A 23,809-nucleotide genomic window follows, 5' to 3' on the forward strand; every position below is an offset into this window, starting at 1 on the left:
TGTTACTTTTACCCCAGCAACATATAACCCTAATCTGCAGACATTTCTCTTTCCTTGACATTCTTTTTCTCTGTCATTTTCGAGCTCAGTTCACGCCAGAGCACAACAGACTGTAAAACGTTATAGGACTTTTGAATTAACAATCCGCATCCACTGGTTACTGATGTTTAACTTTATTTCCTTTTTCACACCACACAAAAACATGTGAATTAAAAAAGGAAGAACAGAGAGGAACCACTGTAGGCAGCAGCTGTTTATATTGTCAGTTGTTTGAAAGCACATATCTACATTGTCCATACAAACACGAAGGAGCAAGGTGAACCAGAGCAAGAGATTCTGCAGCTGCCACCATTATAACATTTCCCTCAGATTTGAGGATATTCATGGAGGTAATGATAAGCAGTGGATTAGCATCTATCATTAGCATGCTGTTATAGGGTCTGGGAGTCTCAGCAGAAACCATATAGATGCCCATTCCAACCCTCAACCATATTGACATTAAGCAGTGAATAACCAGTATGATCTTTCAAGAGGTGTTTAAGAATAAAATCTTCTGTTCTGATAACGGCTTTCAATGAAAGCTGTAAGCACTTGAGTTATTGCAGAGGTCATGAAGATACCACAGCCTTCTGACAAAAGCAACAAGAAGAAATATCTAATTTAAATTCCGACACCTTTCAAAGCAAGGAACTGTGGAAAAAGTCTGGAAATTGAATAAGTAATGTGTGTTGGCTCATGGAACTTAAAGCTGTATGAAACCAAGGACATGAAATTACAACATAATAGACAATCAAACCCATGCAGTGTCAGTTAGTACTACAGCAACATCGACAGATTAAAGGGAAACTACTATGCTGTGCAAAAAATAGCATAAAACATGAATTTCATTATTTGGGACTATACATTCCATAAAGGTGCCTCCTGAAAGCAGGTGTGAGAAGCAGGGCTATTCGAACACACAATACATGCGTTCCTCATTGACTGACATGGTAGTTTAGTCTTTTCTACCTCAGCTGATGGACGTGTTTTTTTTTAATGAAAACTGGCAGCAAGGAAAGAAATGTGGTTAGAGATAAAAACCACAGATGCTTGTATGCAATCAGGAAGATAAAAATTCAATATGTTCACTTCTTTTTCCTTCACTGCCTTACTACGGAATGCTATGCAGGCACACTTAGTACAACAGGCTCAGGTATAGACAAAGATTTAAAGTAGTTTCTAAAGATGGATGTGCCTATAGAGGTCTTGGAAAGTAGAAAGGTCTCAAACAAATGTATCGTGCTAGGGCAATTGAGCATGTGGCACTAACAGGACCTTAAGAGGGTTACAAATGTGATTTAGAATAAGAATTACAAAACATGCATATTTGCTTAGATCCTGACAGATCAGAGTTTGCCACAGTAGGTACAAGGTATGTTTTTTTCTACCAAGCTTAGCCGTACTTGTCAGGTCCTGACAGACTCTAGTGTTGTCTAAAGCCAAACATGTTGCCTTCTCCGCTCCTGATTGCTGAAATAGGCTTTTGTTGACTTTCGGAATATGTGCAATTTCCCTCTGCTAACCAGTGCTAAAATGTTTGTGCTCACTCCTTATAACTGGCTTACACCCACCCGACTGGCACATGAATTTACTTTTAAGCCTTTAGTGAAGTAGTACTACATGTATACAGTGCCTTTAAAGTACTGTATAGGTCAGTTGACTGACAACCTGTTCTGAGCTACCGCCACACAACAAGCTCCAGAGATATTCCTGCAACTGCCCAGCTGACCTGCTGCAATGGACCTGCCTGAGCCCTACTGACCAATGCTAGAGTGAGTGCCTGTTCCTCAATAGGTGCCTGCCAAGGTCCTGAACATCTGGCTGGCATCAGAGTGCACTCCTCTGCAAAGAAAGGTGAATTCCTGAAGTACTGGGCTCTTCAAGACCACAAACAGGGCTGTTTGCGCCAAGACTCTACCACCCATGACGACTGCCGAGAGAAAGCTCCAGTAAACTAGATTCTGTGCTACATTGACTGCGAGTGACAACCAGCAAGGCGCGATCTGCACTTCGAGATACAACGACAGCCGCGGTGACCGCCAACTCAAAGCTCCAGCAACAACTGTTTGCGACACCCCATAGATCTTCACACCGCAGCAACAAACATCCGTAATGCCAGGCCGACTCTTCGCACTACAGTGCCGACCATATAAGACGCGCTCCTCGTGGCCTCCTCCTCCTCCGCAAAGTGGGCTTGTTGCGCCAGACTTTGAGAAGGTCACTTTTTCAGTAGGACTAACTTGGTTCCTGTATCCAGCCTATACTCCATTGAGGTCCGCCTAAACTTGTGACTTTCCTCCATTCTAGGTCAATGGGACGACCGCGTGTGGTGCATCGTGCTTTTAAGCATTATCTTTACCTGAAACTTTTAAACTGAATCTCTCTAGTTCTACCAATCGGATTTCTGTTTGTGTGCTATATAAATGCTTTACACATTGCCTAGAAGTTAAGCCAAACTGTTTTTGAGCTAAGGTCCAAGAAGGTAAACACAGGTTAAATTTAGTGATTTTGTGGTTCACCCTGACAGGGATTGTGGTTGTTGCTTGAGAAGGGATCACCCTCGACAAAAAAATAATATTTCTTGCAGTACTCATTTGACAGACTGAGATAGCCCTGAAGTGAACCCCTGAAGGAGAAGTTTTTTAATGGAGAAAAGTTAACTCAGTGAGTATATCTATAAGCAATTCAAGAGTAAACTGCAAAGTGAGACACCTCCAAGACCACAGAAGAATACATCACAGCACAGCAGAGTTACTTTGGTTTTACATAATAAACGACATTAAGAACACTCCTCTGGTGCAATATTTTATTTCAAGTTTGTGAACTTCGGAGTCAAATTTGAAATGTAACTTTTTACTTGTCATTCAACTGTAAAATCTTTCCAAAGAAAGATAAAAATATTTAGAGAAGGTGAATTGCATTAGAAACAACAAAGAGGAGGAGTGCGGGTTTATGTCGGATGAGCCCATGGGTGAAACAATAAAAGCTGCTGCTTGGCTGCATGTAACATTTGGGAAACTGGTGCTCAAACCTCAAACAGGACTTTAGTAAAGGCCACTACAATCATCCTTCTAAATAGGGTGTGACATTTCTATAATCCCATTAACACTGCCCATTGAAGGGTTTACTTTATACATTCAATTAAACTAGTAAATCTTATATACAGCATGTGTGAGCGTTCTTTACCTTGGTAAGAGACAGTCACACTAACGACAGAGCAGCTCTCTTTCATCCTGAAATCCACAGACTGCCAAAAAGGCATAATAGGAAGACAACTTCAATGAGGTATCCTGAATGGGAAGGCAATTTAACCATATTCCTCACTACCTGCATACAGAAGTGTAGGCATTGAGCATTGGAATTTAAAATGTGTGCGTCAGAAGTACACTAGCAGAGTCCCAGCAAATCCTAAAACTTTCATACAATAACTGAGGAACACTTTTACATCTCAGGGTTCTGCAGCTACATAAAGATGATTCTTGCTCAAAAAAACGAAATAAAGTCCTTACTTGTGTTCTATTTCATTTGTCTTTAAACTATTTACCCACTACAAACCACTTCAGGACTTTTACTCACTGAACTGGATGTTGGCCTTGGTTCTCCGTAGTGAACCCACCATTCCAGCGGCGGATTATCAACGTGCATAGTTTTATTCTCTATCTAAACATCATCAAAATGAGTTTTGTTCTCAAACAGATTCATGGTTTATGCTATTTGATTGCATTTCAACTTTAAGTTGACAGTCGTGCCAGATGTGCATTCTTGATCGTGCCGGGTAGTATTACAGGCCACAGCGTGCAAGTGCTCTTACCACTAACAAGGCACTGTCGTCAGTGTGCTGGCATCGCCTGGATGGAAAGGGACACTTGGATGAGGAGGGAGGGAAGAAAGATGAAGCAATGTCAGAAAAAACAGACAATGGAACTAGATGGCAAACACAGACAACAGATCATGCCCTGACAGACAGCAACAGCACATTGATGACAAAGGAGTTGGCAAAATGGCATTGGGATATGAATGCAGGAGTGTATAAAAAAATGATAGGCACATAGTACCCAAGGACATACTCTGTACTTACTTTATGTTTTAGTTACAACACACGAGATTTTTAAATGACTTCTAGACACAGCAGTGTGAACATATACCTTGAAAGGACTAACTGGCTTTGAGAATTGGGCAGTTTTCAAAAGTAAGCTTACTTTGACAAATTAATGTTGCTGTGATTTCCAGCGCTAGAAAGCTAATCAATTTTAAGCAAGTCTAGGGACTTTAAATCTAGTCCACATACCTGGTACCAAGCAAGGAAACACAAATTAAAGTAATTGGCCGGATTAAAAAATTAATAAAATGGGCAGTGCCTGCCTATCCATTGCATCCCCAAAAGCCCTGGGCATAAGATTCATTAACAATAGCATAGGGCTGATTTATGCAACACTGTGTGGAATGTATTTCCTATAAGGAGGGTAATCAGTGAAGATGGTCCACTTATAATGTAAAAATCACTTTACCCTATCACCACTGTCATATATCCTGCGAAAACAATTGTTTGATCACAATTTCCAAGATAATCTATTGATAGTGGAAACATATCTATTTCGTCAATAAGAGTCTTTGGAATAAGATCAAATATTTTACGAAAGGAATATGCTACTTACCAGTATGCATCTATTCTTGGAATGTAGGGCTGCTGACATTCATATCTGTGCATAGATCGCCGCCTAGTGTTGGGTCCGGATGATTGCACCTTGTTGTCCTGGAAGTGTCTTCGAAGTATCACAAGATAGGTGACTCCTCCCCTGGACTACAGTGCGCATGGGCATCCTCTCCATCCTCAGATTGTTTTTCGCCATTGTGGCAGAGAGGGAGATAGTAAAGTAAGAGATGGCCATGCAAAAGATAATGCTGCAGCTGCCACAGGCACCGGGGAGGAGGGCAGGCGATATGAATGTCAGCAGCCCTACATGCCAAGAACAGATGCATACTGGTAAGTAGCATATTCCGTTCGAGGCATGTGGGCTGCTGAATTCATATCTGTGCATAGACTGAATAGCAGTATCTCCTCTAGCGGTGGTTACCAGTGCCAACTGCAGCAGTTTGAAAAAGAGTTTTGAGAACAGCCTGGCCTACAGCAGCTTGCTGCTTTGCTTGCACGTCTACACAGTAGTTTTTTGTGAAGGTGTGTATGGTAGTCCATGTGGCTGCTCTACATACGTCTTCAAGAGTAATATTCCCTAGTAAAGCCATGGATGCCCCCATTTTTCGCGTAGAGAGTGCTCTCGGGGGGTCAGTTAAAGTGCGTTTAACCTTTTGATAGCATATTTGAATACATTTAACGATCCATCTGGCTATTCCGGACTTGGATATTGGATTTCCTTTAGGTTGTGGTGAAAAAGCAACAAATAATTGCTTTGTCTTCCTAAATGATTTCATTCTGTCCACATAATAAAGCAGAGCTCTCTTTACATCCAGTGTGTGTAGGGCTCTTTCAGCTACTGACTGTGGATTCTGGAAGAACACTGGCAGTTCTATTGATTGATTAATTTGGAAGTTGGATATGACTTTTGGCATAAACGTAGGGTTTGTTTTAAGAACCGCCCTGTTAGCATGTACTTGCATGAAGGGTTCCTGAATGGTTAGTGCTTTTAACTCGCCTGAGTGAGGTAATGGCAATTAACAATGCCACTTACCACGTTAATAATTGCAGTTCGCATGAGTGTAGAGGTTCGAAAGGGGGTCCCATAAGTACTATATTTAGATTCCAGACTGGGGAAGGTGGGTGTCTTGGCGGGATCACTCTTTTAAGACCCTCCATAAAAGCTTTTATTGCTGGTACTCTAAACAGTGAAAGGTGTTGCCTGTTTTGAAGGTATGCTGCTATAGTCGCTAGGTGTAGTCTTATGGAAGAGTACGCTAAGTTGCATCTTTGAAGATGCAGCAGGTAACATATAATGTTCTGTATGGAAGCGTCTAAAGGGTTGATTTGGTTATTGTTGCAGTAAATAACAAATCTTTTCCATTTAGCTGCATAGCATGCTCTCAAAGTTGGTCGCCTTGCCTCTTTAATGATGTTCATACAGTCTGGAGGCAAGTTAAGGTATCCCAATTCTAAGACTTCAGGAGCCAGATCGCTAGGTTCATCTGATTGGGATCTGGGTGTCTGATTTCTCCATAGTTCTGAGTTAGAAGATTGGGTGCGAGGCGCAGCCTTTGATGAGGAACTACTGAAAGTTCCAGGAACGTGGTCTACCATGGCTGTCTCGCCCATGTGGGACCAACTAGGATCAGTGTGAGTGACTTGCCGCAGTTTGCGTGCCACCAGCGGAATCAGTGGTGCTGGGGGAAAAGCGTACGCAAATCTGCCTGACCAGTTCATCCACATCGCATTGCCTTGTGACAATGGATGAGGGAACCTGGCGGCAAAGTACTGGCATTTTGAGTTTTCGTTTGTGGCAAACAGGTCTATCTCTGGGTGCCCCCGCTGCCTTAAGAATGGTTGGAGAACTTGGGGGTGAATCTCCCATTTGTGTAGTTGCTGGCTGTGCCTCCTGGCAGGTCTGCAATCTGATTGTCTTTCCCTGGGAGGTGTTCTGCCAGGAGAAATATATCTTTTGGAATTGCCCACTTCCATATGCTCTGTGCTAAGTGGGACAGTTGTGGAGAGTGTGTTCCTCCCTGTTATGTGGATATAGTACATTGCTGTCATGTCCGTCCGGATCAACACAGTCTTGCTGTACAAGTTTTTTTGGAATGCTTTCAGGGTTAGGAATATCGCTAGCAACTCTAGTTGGTTGATATGCAGTTTCTTTTGTTTGTTTGTCCAGAACCCTTGTACTGTGTAGTGAAGGAGGTGGGCTTCCCAGCCTGTCAGTGATGCGTCCGCTGTTAGTACTAGTTGTGGAACTGGCTCTTGGAACAGTCGCCCCTTAGAAAGGTTTTGTGGGTTCCACCAGTGCAAAGAGTTGTGAGCGCGACTGTCTACCAACACTAGGTCTTTTAGTTGTCCTTGAGCCTGGTTCCACTGCCGTGCTAGGCATTCTTGCAATGGACGCATTTGGAGTCTGGCATGGGGGACAATGAATATGCAGGAGGCCATCATGCCTATGAGCTGCATGAAGACTCGAGCTGGAAGAGAGTGTTGTGGCAGAAATTTGCGAATGAGCATTTGCATGCTGGCTATCCTCCCTGAGTTTGGGTATGCCTATGCCACTGAGGTATCTATAGTCGCTCCCAGATATTGTTGTCTGTGGGATGGTTGTAGATGCAAATTTGGGTATTTTATGGAAAACCCTAGTCTGTGTAGCAGCTGGAGTGTTTGAGATGTGTCTTTTGCACACTGTTGGTACAATTTTGCTTGTATGAGCCAATCGTCTAGGTACGGGAACACATGGATGTGTTGCCTCCTGAGATGTGCAGCTACTGTGGCTAAGCATTTTGTGAACACTCTTGGAGCAGTGGTCACCCCGAAGGGGAGAACCTTGAATTGGTAGTGTTGACCTTCTATTGTGAACCTGAGATATTTCCTGTGAGCTGGATGGATGGGTATGTGAAAATACAAGTCCTTGAGGTCCAATGTTGCCAGGAAGTCTCCTTGCTGTAGCAACGGGAGCACTTGCTGTAGTGTGATCATATGAAGTGCTCCGACAGTATGTATTGATTTAGGGGTCTGAGGTCCAATATTGGTCTGAGGGAACCGTCTTTCTTGGGAATAAGGAAGTATAGAGAGTATACCCCTGTCCCTTTGTGTTGGAAAGGGACTGGCTCTATGGCCCCTTTTTCCAGCATGCATTTCACCTCTTGTTGTAGCAGGGTGATGTGTTCTTTGGACATAGGACGGTGTCTGGGTGGTATGTTTGGTGGGGTAGAAGTGAGTTCTAGGCAATAACCATACTGGATAATTTGTCTCACCCGCCTGACGGTGGTAATTGCGTTCCAGACAGGTAGGAATTGTTGGAGTCTGCCTCCGACCGGTGTTAGGTGGTCTGGAGATAGCCTGATGAAGTCACTGTTTTGTGGCAGTGGAGGCTCTGGTGTTATTACCTCCACGTCCTCTTCCTTTGTTATTGTTGCCCCTATAACCTCCTCTGATGGAGTTTTTGTTAAAGGAACCTTGGGTGTTGCCTTTGTATGAAGATGAGGTCTGTGAAGTATTGCCTCGTGTAGCTGCTCTGTAGGAGGAGCGTCGAAAGGAACCTCTGTGTTGATGAAACTGCAATACACCCATTGATTTTGCAGTTTGTGTCTCTTCATTTTATCTAAAATGGTGTCGACTGCGGGGCCAAAAAGGAAGTCTTGATTGACTGGCTGGTTAAGAATGGTGGACTGCACCTCGTTCTTAAAGCCCGAAATACGCAGCCATGCATGTCGTCGTAGTAAAACGCTAGTGTTAATAGACCTGGCTGCAGTGTCGGCTGCGTCAAGCGCACATTTGATGGAGGCGTTTGTAATAAATTTTCCCTCCTGTATGAGGTCATTAGCTTGGGCTTTAAAAGGCTCAGGCAGGTGTTGCATTAAGCTTTCAAGCTGGTCATAGTGCGCCCTGTCGTAACGAGCTAGCAGAGCTTGTGTATTCGCAATCCTCCATGAATTGGAGGCCTGTGATGCTACCCTTTTACCTGAGGCCTCCAGTATTTTTGACTCCTTATCAGGAGGAGGAGCCTCCCCTGTTGCCTGTGAGTTGGCCCTTTTGCGTGCATTAGCCACTACCAGTGAGTCTAATGGTAACTGACCTCTGATGTAAGTAGGGTCTGTAGGGGCTGCTCTATACTTCTTCTCAATCCTAGGATTGATTATGCGTGCCCTAGCTGTATCTTTAAATATTTCAGGCGCGTGTTTTAACACTCCCTTTAGCATGGGAAGTGTTCCGACGCTTTTTTCTGAAGTAGGGAAGGTGTCAAATAAGAAGTCTTCTTCTACAGGGCCATTGTGCATGTCTACGTTGTTGTACTGCACTGCCCTGTCTATTAGTTGGTTGAAGACAATGGTGTCGTCAGGAGGGGACGGCTTAGTTGGGTATGAGTAGACGTCAGGGATGGGATGGGTGTCATATGGGTCAGTTGGCTCCCCCCATGGTTCATCTTGAGGGTTAGGATCCTCTGGATAATCATAATCATGCTGTGGATCCTCCCCCGTGTTTCCCTCATTGTCCCAATTGTGAGAAGGAGAGTAAGGAGCAAAAGGTGTAGTAGGCATAGTGGGATAGAAAGGACTGAAGGGTCTAGAGGGAGAAGTCCCAAAGTCCTTCTTTTTTAGTAGAATGGGGGAAAGAGAGTCAGTGTCCAGTGGCCTCTTCTTCCTGTGCAAGATTATGACTTTCCCAGTCTCAGGATTAATATATATTTTTGCCTGGGCGTCTGATGGATCTGCATGGAAGAGTTCTTCCTCCACTGTCCTTGGTTTTGTCTTTTACTTTGGTTCGATAACACCTTTTGTTTCGACGACTTTTGGTGCCTTATTGCTCTTCTTCGGCTCGGGCCGACAAGTGATTTTGGGTCGACCGGGTCTTTTGGTTCGACACGTTTTTTGCGCTCGACAGATTTTTTCGGTTGACTGTCCTTTGCCGAATCGGGGTCAATTGGTGTTTTTGGAGCTCTTGTTTTTGGTTCGATAGCCTTCTCCGGCCGGATTACAGGCTTCGATACAGCACTTTTCCCGTCGGTGACCTTCTTCGGTTCGGCGACTTTCGGCTTTTTTGGGTCGACTTCTTTCTTTGGGTCGGCGCCCTTCGGCTTGGTGTACTTCTATGGCTAGACGGCCTCTTTAGGGTCGGGGCCCTTTGGCTCGACGGCCTTCTTTGGGTCGACGCCTTTAGGCTGTACGGCCTTCTTCGGGTCGACTGTTTTATTTGGGTCGACGTCTTTAGGCTGTACGGTCTTCTTCGGGTCGACGACCTTTTTAGGCTCTGAAACTTCTTTGGGATCACGTTACTTGGCCCTGGGGTCTCTGAAGGCTTAGGTTTCGGAGCCGAGCCGGACGGCGGGGCTTGAGACTGTTTTTTTTGGATCTTGTCTAAGGCCTTTAGGCGATGCCTTGACTGGAGCCTTCGGTAACGGGGTAATTGGTGTCGGGGCAGTGTACTCATGATTTGCCCTGGTGGGATCTCATCGTCGGAGTCAGAGTAGTCCTCGACGGTGACGATCTCTAGGTCCGAATCTGGAGCTTCTGGAAGTTCCTGGTCATCATCGAAAATGTTGTCCGGTTCTGGTGCCTGTCGCTGCATCTCTTGCCTAGCGGCCGGTCGAATCCGTATGGTTTTCTTCGACTGGAATTGGGCACAGGCTGGGCAGGTTTCTTCCTTATGGTCTGGAGAAAGGCACTTGTTGCATACCGAGTGCATGTCAGTATGCGGAACTTTGAGTGGCATTGTGGGCACCTTTTGAACAGGCTCCTTTCCATCGACAGCAGGCCCACGTGGCATGAAAAAGGCCCAACGGCCCGCGTCGATGACCGGTTCGAGATGGAAAGCTTGATCGAGTCAAGAAGTACAGAGCGAGAACAATATATAAAAGTTTTGTTTCGATTTCGAAGTTGGAGTATAGGAATAACATCCGAACCCAATGGCGGAAAAAAACAATCTGAGGATGGAGAGGATGCCCATGCTCACTGTAGTCCAGGGGAGGAGTCACCTATTTCGTGATACTTCGGAGACTCTTCCAGGACAACAAGGTGCAATCATTCGGACCCAACACTAGGTGGCGATCTATGCACAGATATGAATTCAGCAGCCCACATGCCTCGAACATGTTATTTAAGTGTCTAGCCTAATGGCTAGAGCGGTCGGCCAGGAAGCTGGGGAACCGGACTAGAGTCTTGGCAGGGACGCTCAACATCCTGTCATTCTGGGCAAATCACATTATCTTCGCACGCCTAACAAAATGAATGTCTCCATCTGTAACGCAACTGGTGCTCATGTAAAGAGCTCTGAAGCCTTTGGGATGAGTTTGCGCTATGTAAAACTCCCCAAAAAAGAATACGGATCCACATCATTATGCATTATTTCATAAAGGTATGGCAGATAAAGAGGGCTTCCTCAGCATGACAGGAAAGACTCGAGTGAGTTTCGAAAGATAGCAATGATTCTCACATTGTAATCTTAACAGAAGTGTGCAGAAGGCTTGGGCTGTCTGGTCAAGCTGTAGGAAACACTGAATGACCGGCCACTTAAGACAGAAGATGAATTAATTGGTTACAATGGCACACATGAGGATTCGGGAGGAGACAATGTCCCGAACATTTTCTCACAATGGATGCTACAAATTTCAGTTGCTTGGCATAACATTCAATAAAACTTTGAAACCCTCAAAATGTATTATTGTTGCCACATATCCCAAACGACTATATACTGAACAAAAGGTCCATATAACTTAGGTTTATAAATGTAAGCCAACTATTCCTTTCAGGATAAGTCGGAGGACACACAGGAAGGCAAAGAAAGAATGTAATATTTTAAGATTAACTCATGAGGAAGTCAATCTTAAAATTCGGCCTTACTGAATAAATGAGTGAGCATTCCCACATCACGATAAAGAGTAGATTGTGGCGTTGGACCCTATTTTTATTGAAACAAGTCAGTTTAACATTTGTCCTGTATTTGATCACATACCTTTCTATTAGAACGTCAAAATTTGGATCCACATGAACCTTCTTGATGGTGCCGATTAAATAAGTAGTTATGATAATTCATTCAGAAGGATGGGTGAGAAAGGTCAGAAGAGCTGTACAATGGAATAATTTATTCTGTAAATGGGCAAATGGATGAAAAGCTGCTGCTAGCAGTTTCCTAACCCCTTCTGTGATCAGAGCTTGCAGAAAGAAAAGCAACCAGACCTTCTCCTTTCCTACTACAGTTACAAAACAAAATCAGATGTGTTGACAAATTCTCTTCTTCAGTTTAGAGACTGGCTCAAACTTGGTAAACAACTCTTATGTGGAACTTAGCTTGTGCAGTAGATAAGTGAAATTCAGGCTTTTGTCCAGATAAAGCTTACGCATTTTTTATGGACAAGGAGTCCATAATGTTCACAATAATGTACACACCCTTTTCGGCCATGGATACTCATACTTTTAAATGACCTTTTATCGTATCTCAGGATTTGCATAGTAGACGGGCATCGGCTTCCTTCAAAAACAGGAGTTTATGAAGTTGCTTATCTCGCCAGAGCTGTAAACATGCGCTGAACTACACAGCTCAAACGTCCAGCGACACATGGTCAGCATAAAAAAATTAACCAGTTAGTGAAATAAGAATTTGGTTGAAGCTCGGTCATTAAAGAGCCATCTGTGGTAAGGAGAAGCACCTTTGTATTGATACTGCAGAGGCTAACACAAGACCTCACAAGACCTCACCCAGTTCAAAAAGATTGGTCTATCAAAGGTGCATTGACTTGACACCCTCAAACAAAACATCCTACAACAATGAGTGAAGGTAACTGATGAGATACCAAGGTTTGCGAGTTTTTTAACATACCGCATATCAAACCAAAACTAGGAATGAGATCATTCAGCAAACACAAAGTATGTGAGAAAATTGACAGCAGACTTGACCGAAAACCTATTCCATAGACGACAATTAAGGTGTAATTATAGAGCAGAAATATGAAAATTAATCCGATAAGACGGTGTGCATTAGGAGTATCAGGAAACACACAGCACTCGATGTATGATACTATGATTTCCAGATGCCAGCCTGTTTACGGTTGTTCATATCCTATGTGCCTTCTTGTCTGGTAAGATCTTTTAAGATGTGGTATTATCTTTGGCAAAATGTTCTGTTCAAAATTAACACAAACAGCCTAAAGCAATCATTCGTTCCCCTCAGATTCTTATTTTGGGTTCTTAGTATGGCTTTCTACGAAGCAAGGTTAGGACATAAAAGAAATGACCCCTGGAAATGGCAAAGGATCAGTCACCTTTTGGGTCAATTTTCTCTTACCTCGCTGTCCAGGGGACTCTGCTTCTGAGGGCTGACTGTTGTCTTGTGCTGCAGAACAGAAACACATTACATGGATGTCAAACCAAGATCATTTATTTTGCTTAATACTCTGTTCATACTTTCTAGGTTGTAATAATAACTTTGATGTAAAGTCAAAGCAATGACAAATTCTAAGACCCTACAAACATTGGTTCCTTTCCCCTACAAGCAAATACAAACAATTGAAGTGTCAACTGCATTACAAATGGTTGTACACAAAATCTAGTTGCATACTCAATAAGCCATGAAAAAAAGACAATTACTTTGACAAAGTCGACTACAGAGTCCCTCTGAATGTGCTTGTTCCTAATCCTCTCTTCCTCATACTGGAGTGCAGCAAGCTGCGCCTCTCGCCTGGTCCGCTCCACTAACTGTTCCCGTCGCCTTTGAAACTCCAAGTCAGTCTGTGAGAGAAAGAAACATACAAAACATTTCAAGAAAAGACCAGGTTTACAGCCCTGAAAGACCATCAACCGGCAACTTTTAATTTCTCTGGTTTAGTTGAACTAATCCTCCCATATTTAGCTATCGAAAGTAAAATATTAGACAATGAATAAATGTAATTGATTACTTGCCTAATGTACACTATTTCAGTGAAACCAAACAGAACACATCAGAAACAATCATAACTACAAAGGTTTCGCCTCTCCATAAATGTGCACAGGCCTTTATCTGGACCACTATGCCTCACTTTACTCTGTCTACACATTCATATGTGACTGTACGTTTCTTCATTATTAGGTCTAATTGATGTTGTATTGATTCCAAGGGTCTTAAGGGTTTTGTATTTTTATTTTGCAGATTTATTATACTTGAAGCGAATCAGGCAAGTATCTCAAATTCCAGGATGAATTCCACGGCACATGAATAGACATGTGTAACTGAATAACAGGTTCATTATACTTAGAACTAAATGTAATACATTATTTATTTAAAACAATATACCAAGTAGCAGCACATTTGGCTCACATTATAACATACAGCTCTATATTACATTTCCAGTGATCACAGTAAGTAGGGTTATCAGATTCTAAAGCAAATCAAAAATACAAAACGACCAGCAGACAACTTCGAATTTAGATACAAAATATCTCAGAGCTGCAGGCAAAGTGAGATGTAAGGGCTGCAAAGACTCTGTAGCAACAATTCCAAACCCCTTTCAGTTTACCATGTTGACTGTAATGGAGGACAAGTTACTTACCTTCAATAACGTTCTTTCCCATGGATATTCGAACAGCAGACTCCTTGTGAAACCCTCGGCGCCAGACTGGATCTGCAGATTTTCTTTTCAGCATTGCTCCAGTAGGTGGAGTTGTGCGACTTCGCATTGACTCCGTCTCGCGCAAAAGTGATGCCGTAGCCACATATAAGCACCATTCCAGCGCACTGACGCCTTTTTTTTCTTCATTCTATCCACACAGTTTGGCACATCAGATATAACAGTGTGTAGATCTTTAAATTGGAACCTTCTCCTATTGATCAAAGAAAGAGTACATTCCACAGAATGTGAAGGCGGCAGGGTGGTGAGTAATCTGCGGTTAGTGTCCACCAGACAGAGTGTTACTGAAGGTAAGAAATATGTTCTTCGGATGGATATTTTTGACTGCTGATTCCTCGCCTTGTAATTAGATGCCAGAGCAGTACCTCCCAAGGTGATGGGTCTGGGGAATGGCTCAAACCAGCAAGTCTTGCAGACTGGAACAAGCAAGGTACCCTTCTCTGGACCTGGCTATCAAGGCAGTACTGCTTTCTGAAAATACAAATTTGCGCCAATGTCACGGTCTGGCAGATGTCCAGAACAGGTACTCTTCGTGCCAACACAGTGGTAGAAGTCATGATTCGGGATGAATGAATACTCCAACCTTGCGGCCAGAGGCTACTTCTCGGCCAATGTATTGTAGATCTTAAACCCCGGAATAAGTTACCTTGATATGACCCTTTTTTGCACCGTCTTAACCATCTTTGCCCAGTAAACCTCAGAGCTGATCATCCATTCAATAAACATGCCGGCACTACCTTTTGAAAGAATGTCGCTTTAGTTGCAACACCGGGGAAAACGTGGTGTATGGTGGATAAATAGAGTTTGTAGCTGACTCATGCAACAAACATGTTACTGCTACAAGAAAGACTGTTCTGAGAGTCGAGAAATAAACATAAGGAAAGTGAGAACCAAATTAAGGTCCCACTACGGCATCACAGAGGACAAGGACAGCTGGTCAGGTAAGCTCAGAAACAGCTGACAAATAACCTTTAACAATGCCTATGGCAAATCTGTGCAGGGCTAAAGACAGCACAAATGTAGAACTTCACTAGTAATGGGTCTGTATGGCAGGAGTTACACAAGGCCAAAAACTTACATCCGGAGCAAACAGTATTTGCAGACATGTAGCTGCTAGAATGACAACTACCTCGGGAGGGAAAGCGTAGACAGTCACCTGTCACAACTTAGTCTCTACGCATGAAGGTATAGATTGCAAGGGCTCAGTTGAAGGACACTGCTCTGCTGCTGTAATAGATGATCCTCCAGAAGCAGCAGCCTGATCAGAGGAGAGATGCTCATGCCCAGAAGTTCTGGGTACAAATCCGGAGCCAGTACGCTAACTTGGACTCCCTTGTTCTGATCTTTAGAAATCGGTGTATGAGAGGCAGTGGCGGGAAGGCATGCATAAGTCCTGAGTGGCACTCTAATCAGAATGCTTCTCCAAGAGAGTGTGCACTTGGGAACTCGGGTGCGCAAAGTGTTGACATTGCATGTTGGCAACGGCGGTGAAGAGATCAAGACGGGGTTCTCCCCATTGTTGTAAGGTTACCTGCGCCACCTCCGGGATAAGATGCCATTTATAATCTGCTAGGTGTTTTTTTCAGCTGAGTTTATCCGCCCTGTTTAAAAATCTAGCAGTTCCAGAAGCTCAAGGCCTCCTGGCACAGGACCCAGGCTTATGCGGTACCACATGGTCCTGGTGTTGTCAGAGGGCTTTTGATGGTCAAAAGGAAGGCCTTCAACGCAAAATGAATGTCCCAAAACCCCAATAGATTGATGTGGAAGTGGGTCTCAGCCAGTGACCAGAGTCATCTGATCTCCACTCCTACCAGATGAACTCCCCAACCCACCAATGATGCATCCGCCACCATCGTCCTCTCCTGGTGGGGTAGGTCACTGATCTAAATGCCTCTGAGATGCTGCTACTGCAAGTCTTTTGTAGTTTACTCCGAAGCCTGGATGGAATCAGACAGGTTTCCCTTGTGGTGCTGAGCCCACAGACTTCAGAGCCCACTATGTAGCCCGAATGGGACATCCAGCATGGTCAACACGCAGGACTCTAAGATGTCTCAGAGACACACTCGCTAAGACCCAGGACCAAGGATGCTATATTAGGATGATAATCTGATTGTCCTGAGCTCGATGAAACCAGAGGCCTGGAACTGCTCCATATCCAGGAAGGCTTTGATGAACTGTAACTTAAGCAAAGAAGTTAGGTGTGACTTCCACAAGTTGATCCTTCAAAGATGTTAGGAGTTTCGCCATCATCTAGATGTGGTCTACAACTGACTGTGGTAAGCCCACCTTCAACAGCCAATGGTCAAGGTAGGGGAAGAATGGTATCATCAACCTCCATAGATGTGCTACAACCCTCGCCGTCACTTCCATGAACATCCAAGGGTCGCTAGAAAGGCTGGAGGACAACATGGAAAACAGAGAAGGCTCCTGGCCCACCATCAACCGCAGATAACATATGTGGACTTCAGGATGTGAATGTAAAAATCGGCACCTTGCAGATTCAGTGCAACCATCCAGTCTTCTGGTACCAGGGCACACAGAACATGGGTAAATGATAGTGTCTTTAATTTGTCCTTTATCAAGAAGAAACTGAGGCAGGAAGATCTAAAATAGGATGCAGGATTCTGTTTTTTTTCGGAACTAGAAGTAACAGTAGTAACATCCAGTCCCAGTTTCCGATGCAGGAACCCTCAACTACGGTTCTTTTGTCCAAAAGAGCCGGGACTTACTACTGCAAAATGGATAAATGGATCTCCAATATCCGCTGTGATGTAGATGGAATATGCAGCTTGTCAGGGAGGAATGGTAGGGCATATCTTTGTTGGACTGACTGAAGGACTCACCAGTAGAGGTAATACCTTATCCTGCTTCCAACATGATAGCCATGTGCTGCAGAGTGAAAGCTAAAATGATATGGTGGCAGACGTGGGGTCTGAGAATAAGCTATCCCTGAGGGCTTGGAATTTGTCGACTGGATTGCTGACCCCAGCCTTATAAGGCATGAGAGGGTCTGTTGCTGTGGAGGTGGAATTTGGGGTAGTCTTCAAACCAAGTCCCTTCCGAAACTCCAAAAAGGGCAAACCTGACTGGTAAAGAATACTGCTGCATGGGAGTGGGCTGTGGCTGTTTTCTTTGAAGCGCTCCAAGGTAGAGTCTGTCCTGTCTTTAAAGATACAAGAGCCCTCAAATGACATGTCCATTTATGATGCCTGAATGTCACCTGAAACCCCAGTAGTACTTATTGCCCTACCCAAGTAGTCAGTGGTGTTGAGTCTAGAGCAGATGACCTACTCCACTGCATGTTGACCGCCTGGAATGGTCAGGGACAAACTGGCCCTGAACTCCTCCAGGACGGCAGGCACACTTTCAGCGACATTGTCCCGTAATGCATGGGATTGGCATCCTAGGAAGCAGCTGCCAAAGAGAGGCATCATGAAATATCTATTTTTTGGGTTGTGATATTGATGGCAAAGAAAGCGTGGACCTTCTTATGCCTCTACTCCAGCTAATATTTCTTCATCACTAACTCTATGTTACCAGTCTTGATGTCCGTGCCAGCGCAAACAGCAGCGTTGGTGAATTCCTGTCTTGTCCAGCTTGAAGGAAAGGGGGAGAGTAAGCTTGGTGCTCCTGTTACAGAAGGTAAATTGGAGAACCAACCCATCATGCCTCAAACTCCTGCTGTGAATGATAGGTTAGGTGGTGAAGCTTCATCTCTATCTATTGATCTTGAACTATGCGGCCGTTATGTTGATGCAGCCAGTTTGGAGGCTTTAGAACCCAATAAGCCATCCGGGGGTGCTACTCCATCTGGGCTAATGCTCTATAGCAGTACTCCCTCGTTAAATGGACAGGACATGTCTGACCTGCTAAACGCCTCTAGGAGTCCGGATCTCAATCTATCTGAGATTTGTCCTACAGTTGAAGCTGGTAATAAACCTATATCGGAATCCTTAATCGCTCTGGAACAATTATTAGCCTCTATACTGTTTCTTTTGGGGAAATTTGTAGGCAGCTCGGATTGTATCCTGGATTCAGTTACCCAAATACTGAAGACATTACTTCAAAAAACATCTGAAACAATGAATGTTCCTTCCCCTAAAGCTGAATCTTGTTATCCTAAGGGGAAAATAAATGAGCCTATAGTAAATTCCGGTACAAAAGCTGCAGTAATTGAGCATGAAATGCATATTCCAGTTTTGGCTTCGACTGCTGTTCCCAACTGTGTAATGAACTCTGTTCTCGAGATTGAGGATGAAAATAAATCTATATCTGGCTCCAAAGTGGTCCAAGATCTATTTCCAATTTTCGTGTCGGAAAATAAAAAAGAACGATCTGAAGCTAAACAAGAAGTGAAGGTAAAAAATGGAATAAAAGGAAACCGATCCGCAAATACAGGAAGAAAAGACAACGACAAATAATCTTCCAAAACTCTATAGTCTTGTCTGAGAAGGAAGAAAGTGTCGCAGAGCAATCTTCTATGTCTTTAAAGGTGGGCAGTGAATGTGGTTCACCAACGGCTGTGGAAGATTTATTACAAAAGGAGGGCCCGGCCCCTAACATTACTGTATCGGTGGCGACAAGAGCCTCTGATGCACACCAACTTGTGCCACTTAATCCTCTGGCCTCTCCTTTTTCCCTGGCACCTGAGGTTGGAGATCGCCCTCTGCCCTCCCTCCAGCCAAAAAACTTAAAGGCTTACGTGGACACTCGCGTGCTAGACTTTGTACCACTATTCGATGCTGACTTACCCTTAAATAGAACATGGCTGCTTAAACGTTTTAGTGAGATGGAAAGTCTTCACCCCATTCAATCTAGGGACATTGAATTAGTTTCTTTGTTTGGTGGAGACAAGGTCTCAGGCGTAAGGGTTAAATTTTACTCCACAATTATTGTGAATTTGATATTGCAGCAAGCAGAGAATTTCCAACGTACCGGCATTGACGTTCTTCCTATCTTTAGCTCGGGTAACATTTACCCGGTACATGGGTTAAAATTTAAGGGTGATAATCAAAATGGGACAGCCTCTCCACTTAGAGACCTGAAGATCTGGGTCTCTAATGGGAAACGTTCGGTCTCCCAGGTTAAGCCACTCCCACTAATCCAGAATTCCTCCTCAATAGAGGATAATAATCGGTGGATTTGGCTGCATAGTGCTTTATCTACTAAGATCACAGATAATCCCAAATTGTTTCACCATCTTTAACACCCCTTTGAAAATTATTTCTTGGAATGCGGCAGGGATTCATAATGGCCCAGAGAAATTTGACCTTTTATTTTCTTTGGGAGCGAATGTGATCTGCATCCAGGAAACGTGGTGTATTAATGTGTTAGACGTTGTAAAAGATTTCTATGTACTGGAAGTTCCTGCCGCCCCTTCCAAGAAAGGTCACGCTAGGGGGGGAATTGCCTGTTTATTATCTAATAATCTGCAGTGGAGCTTTGCCCATTACATTGACCCTAGTAATCTTTTTCAAGCTATAACAATAGCAAGCCTCTTGGGTAACCTAAAAAAGTCTTCCGTTGTAATTATTAATGTGTACATTCCTCCTGAAGAGCGTTTTAATCTTATATTGAAGCAGGTTGTTCGATATATTGGCCAAATTAAAAATGTACCATCTCCTCTGGAAGTTATCCTAGTAGGAGATTTGAATTGCAAAATTTCCAACACTAGTTTGAAGCTGTTCAGTAATAAACCCAAAGAAGAAGCGCATTTTGTACCCCAATCCCTCTTCCCAGATAAAATAGTGACTAACAAAAGAGGGAAGATTCTGCTAGAAGAACTTGCGGCAGTCGACTGAGACTCCCGTCTGATGTGCCTGCTAAATTTACACATAAGTCCCCTTTCGGGTCCTCCATTCTTGATTAGGCAATATCGGATTATGGTTTGTTCTCCTGTATTCAGGATCTCAAGATAATCCCAACTTCTCTGAGCGATCACTGTATTATGCTCATAACTATTTCCTTAAGCCCAACACCCTCTGTGCCATGGGCCCTTAATGGCAGTGATGTAGCTTTTCATGCTTCTTCGGGAAGATGTTTTTGGAATCCCTCTGCCATCAATGGGGTCCATGACAAACTATGTAAGACTTTACTAGAACTTAATGAGTGGTGTGGTTTGGAAATAGTTAATTTCGAAAAGCTTTTGCAGAATATCATTTCAGATGTAAAAAAGACCTCTCGCCCTAGAAAAGGGGCAGTTGTGCCTAGTGCAATACGCATCTTGAATAAAGAAATAAATAAATTAGTCCGTGAGCAATATCTAGATAGAGTTATGGAACGCGAAAAAGAAATCTCTAGGTTAAAAAGAAAGAGATGTAGATTAAAGGCGAAAATAAAAAAGGAGAACGAAGATACAGTCTGGATCAACTTAAGGGAATCAGTTGTCCATGGTAGGATTAGAGATTTTTGGGCGATAATTGGGAGGGGTTGCGGTACTAGAACAAGCCCCCGCCCCATCCCTATAGCTGAAGAGGTTTGGATCAGATATATTCGGGACCTCTATGCCGGGAATGGCGTATTCGGGGAGGATATTGTTCTAGCTACAACGCCTGAGGAATGCATTATCTACCCTACTGAAGAATCAATTGAAATAGCCATAAGGAACATGCGTTCCTCTGGTGCAATGGGTCCCGATGAACTCCCTATGACAGTCCTAAAACAGGATCCCTTAACGTGGAGCAAAATTCTGTATCCACTGTTTAAAGCCTGTATCATGTCAAACACGGTTCCTGCCTCCTGGAGGGGAAGTATTTTGGTCCCTATTTTTAAGAAGGGAACTAGGGACTGTCCCAGTAATTATCGATTGGTCGCCCTCCTCGACTATCGGAAAGGTTTTTGCGAAATGCCTTTTAAGTTTTCTTTCCGATTGGGTCGAGGAGAACAACATCCTGCCTCGTGAACAAACTGGTTTCCGTAGGGGGCATGGTACTTTAGACAATCTTACCACTCTCCAGGTAGTAACTGATAAATATGTGCAGGTGAGAGGGGGGGTCGTCTATGCGGCTTTTATTGATTTCTCCACAGCGTTCGATAAAGTAGATCGTAGAACGCTGTGGAGAAAGTTGGCAGAGCTTGGTGTCCCATCCTACTTATTGGAGCTTGTCCGCACGCTCCATTCAGAGACCTGGTGCAGTGTTTTGCAAGGGGGTGAAAAGGGGCTGTCCCATCGCATTCCGTCCCTGAATGGCCTAAAACAAGGCTGCTTATTGGCCCCCCTTTTGTTCTCCTTGTATACGGTTGATCTGCCTGTTGCCTTGTCTGCTAGTGAAGGTATTGCTCCGGTGATCGGGGGGTCACCAATATCTTGTTTGATGTACGCAGATGACGTCCTTATTTTGGATCTGACCCCCAAAGGCCTTGCAAATCGACTACAAGCCCTCCATGATTTTTCTGTTGCGCATTGCATGAAGATCAACATCTTCAAGAGTAAAATTATGTGCATAGCTGGAAAAAAGAAGTGCCGATCGGAAAATTATGGTTGGTATATCGGTGGTCAAAAATTGGAGGTGGTAAAAACCTATACTTTTCTGGGGAAAATCATTGCTGCTAACTTGAGCGAGAGGCCTCACATCGAGCATAGTTCACGGAAAGCCCTCGCTCATGGCAAAGGTCTAAATTCCCTGTATCAGGCCACTGGAAAAAGGCATTTCTCGTGTTTATTGGAGGTATTTAGATCCAAAATTCCTGCAACAATACTATATGGCATCGAACTTATGGAGATGAAATATTGGGACTTTTGTCATAAGATTGAGGGGAAACTTCTAAGATCTCTATCTTCCCTGAACACTGCGTGTCCTTTGGCCGCTTGTAGGCTCGACTACGGTCTCAGGAGCAGCTGGGTACAGGGTTTATGTGCCCTGGTAAGATGGGTGGCTTGCCTGGCTAGAGCCGAACCGGGGACGTTGAGAGCTCTCCTTAAAACTGAATTACTGGGCAATTTTGGGGAGTTTTCACAAATTGTAAGGAATTTCAGAAACGCTGTAACCCTGCTGAAGTTAGATGAAAACTCTTTGTTTCTGCAATCTCCCTCTCAGTTAAAAGCCCTATTAAAACAGGCCTCGTGGGAACTGTGTTTTCAGGCAGATAAGATGATAATTCATGAAAAAAGGGGAGTAGACCATCTCCTTAATTCTTATTCGATTAAAGTGGCTCAACCTTATGTTACATGGAACTTGCCACATGGTATTCGTAGATTATGGTTTTTGTTACGCTATGACCTTTTACCCTTAAATCTACTATTATCAAAATGGCATGGTTCCTCACCTATGTGCAATCTATGTAACCTGAGTACTCAGGATCGGACGCATGTTCTGTTGATCTGTCCTGCGCTTCGTATATTGCGTCTCAAATGGTTAAAACCTATTTGTCTTCGTCTGGGCATTTCTAATTTGAACAGCTTTTTGCAAGCACTTTATCGGCCTCCCAATGAAATGTTCTGTTTCTATATTTTTAAATTTTTTAAAGGTTTTTTAGATATTTATTAATATGTTTCTGGAGATGTTCGTCAATGCTTCCTGTTGTAGATTTGTCATTGTATATTACTTTTATTTAAATATGCGTTTGAATGTCATTTTTCTTGCGATTGTAACATGTCTTTACTTGTATAATTGTGAATTTTTATGTGGCCCTCTTTTGAGAGCCAAAACATAATAAATAATTGATAAAAAATTGAATTGAACAGAAATGAGGCTGAGATAACCTTAGGGTCTTCTACTTTACGAGCAAGTAATTAGCGTTGAAGGGTGAGACCACGAAGTTAAAAAGGAAACAATGTAAAAATAAAGAATTAAAAATAAACAGTCAATTTAAAAATTGTTTTTCGGCACCCAATGAAAAATGTTTTTAGCATCAATCTGCATGAAGAGTTTCATAAGCCCATTATATCTTTACCTAGTGATAACACTGAGGAAAAATGTAGTTCTTGAACTCCATTTGCAGAGGTCAATGCATTACATAAACTGCAAGCCACAGCTATGAATATAGGCGGTATGACAGATTTTTTTATTTATCTAATAATTAAAAACATTTGGAACTGATAAAATGTATAAGCAACTTAGCAAGAGACAAAATTATTTAATGATGTAAACTAGATCATCTTCATTTCAACTAAAAACAGACCCGAATATCATTAATTATTCCAGACCAAGTCAAATTTCAGACCATATTTAAAGTGCATAATATCAAGGAACACTTAGTGTAGGACTAGAGCTTGAAAGTTAGAGAATGAGCAACTTACCTGGTTAGAATTGGACGCCAACGACAGCAGGTACGAAGCGTCAACCTGGGCCCTATAAAACACAATGCATTTCCTTCAGCAACATCATTTTTAGTTTTTGTCAAGAGCATATAACTAGAAAGCCATGTCTTACCTGGGGAACGTGATATGATTGGTTGGGGGGGTCTAAAGCTATGTTTGAGAAAGATCTAAGGCCCGGGGCCTGAATACAAAGTCAAGTGTACAGTGTTCAGACAGTCAAGTTGAATACGTTCTCCTAGGCATACCACTCTACTGCATCATTGCA

General features: G+C 43.3%; 1 protein-coding gene across 24 annotated transcripts in view; it reads right to left on the reverse strand.

Moving 5' to 3' along the window:
- LRCH3 (leucine rich repeats and calponin homology domain containing 3) overlaps window positions 1–23,809 on the reverse strand; it is a 345,591-nt gene that overhangs the window by 85,050 nt on the left and 236,732 nt on the right. For 17 of the 24 annotated variants that reach the window (XM_086944581.1, XM_086944582.1, XM_086944586.1 and 14 more), the window contains exons 12-15: window positions 23,524–23,575; window positions 13,270–13,410; window positions 12,968–13,015; window positions 3,851–3,904 (exon numbers count right to left, since the gene is read on the reverse strand). In XM_086944581.1, coding sequence (XP_086800707.1) covers window positions 3,851–3,904; window positions 12,968–13,015; window positions 13,270–13,410; window positions 23,524–23,575 — 295 coding nt within the window. The remainder of the gene's footprint in view (window positions 1–3,850; window positions 3,905–12,967; window positions 13,016–13,269; window positions 13,411–23,523; window positions 23,576–23,809) is intronic. The other 7 variants (XM_086944592.1, XM_086944588.1, XM_086944587.1 and 4 more) reach the window with 1 other exon arrangement.

The sequence above is a fragment of the Lissotriton vulgaris genome, chromosome 11 (assembly GCF_964263255.1).
Source record: "Lissotriton vulgaris chromosome 11, aLisVul1.2, whole genome shotgun sequence".
NCBI classification, from domain to species: domain Eukaryota; kingdom Metazoa; phylum Chordata; class Amphibia; order Caudata; family Salamandridae; genus Lissotriton; species Lissotriton vulgaris.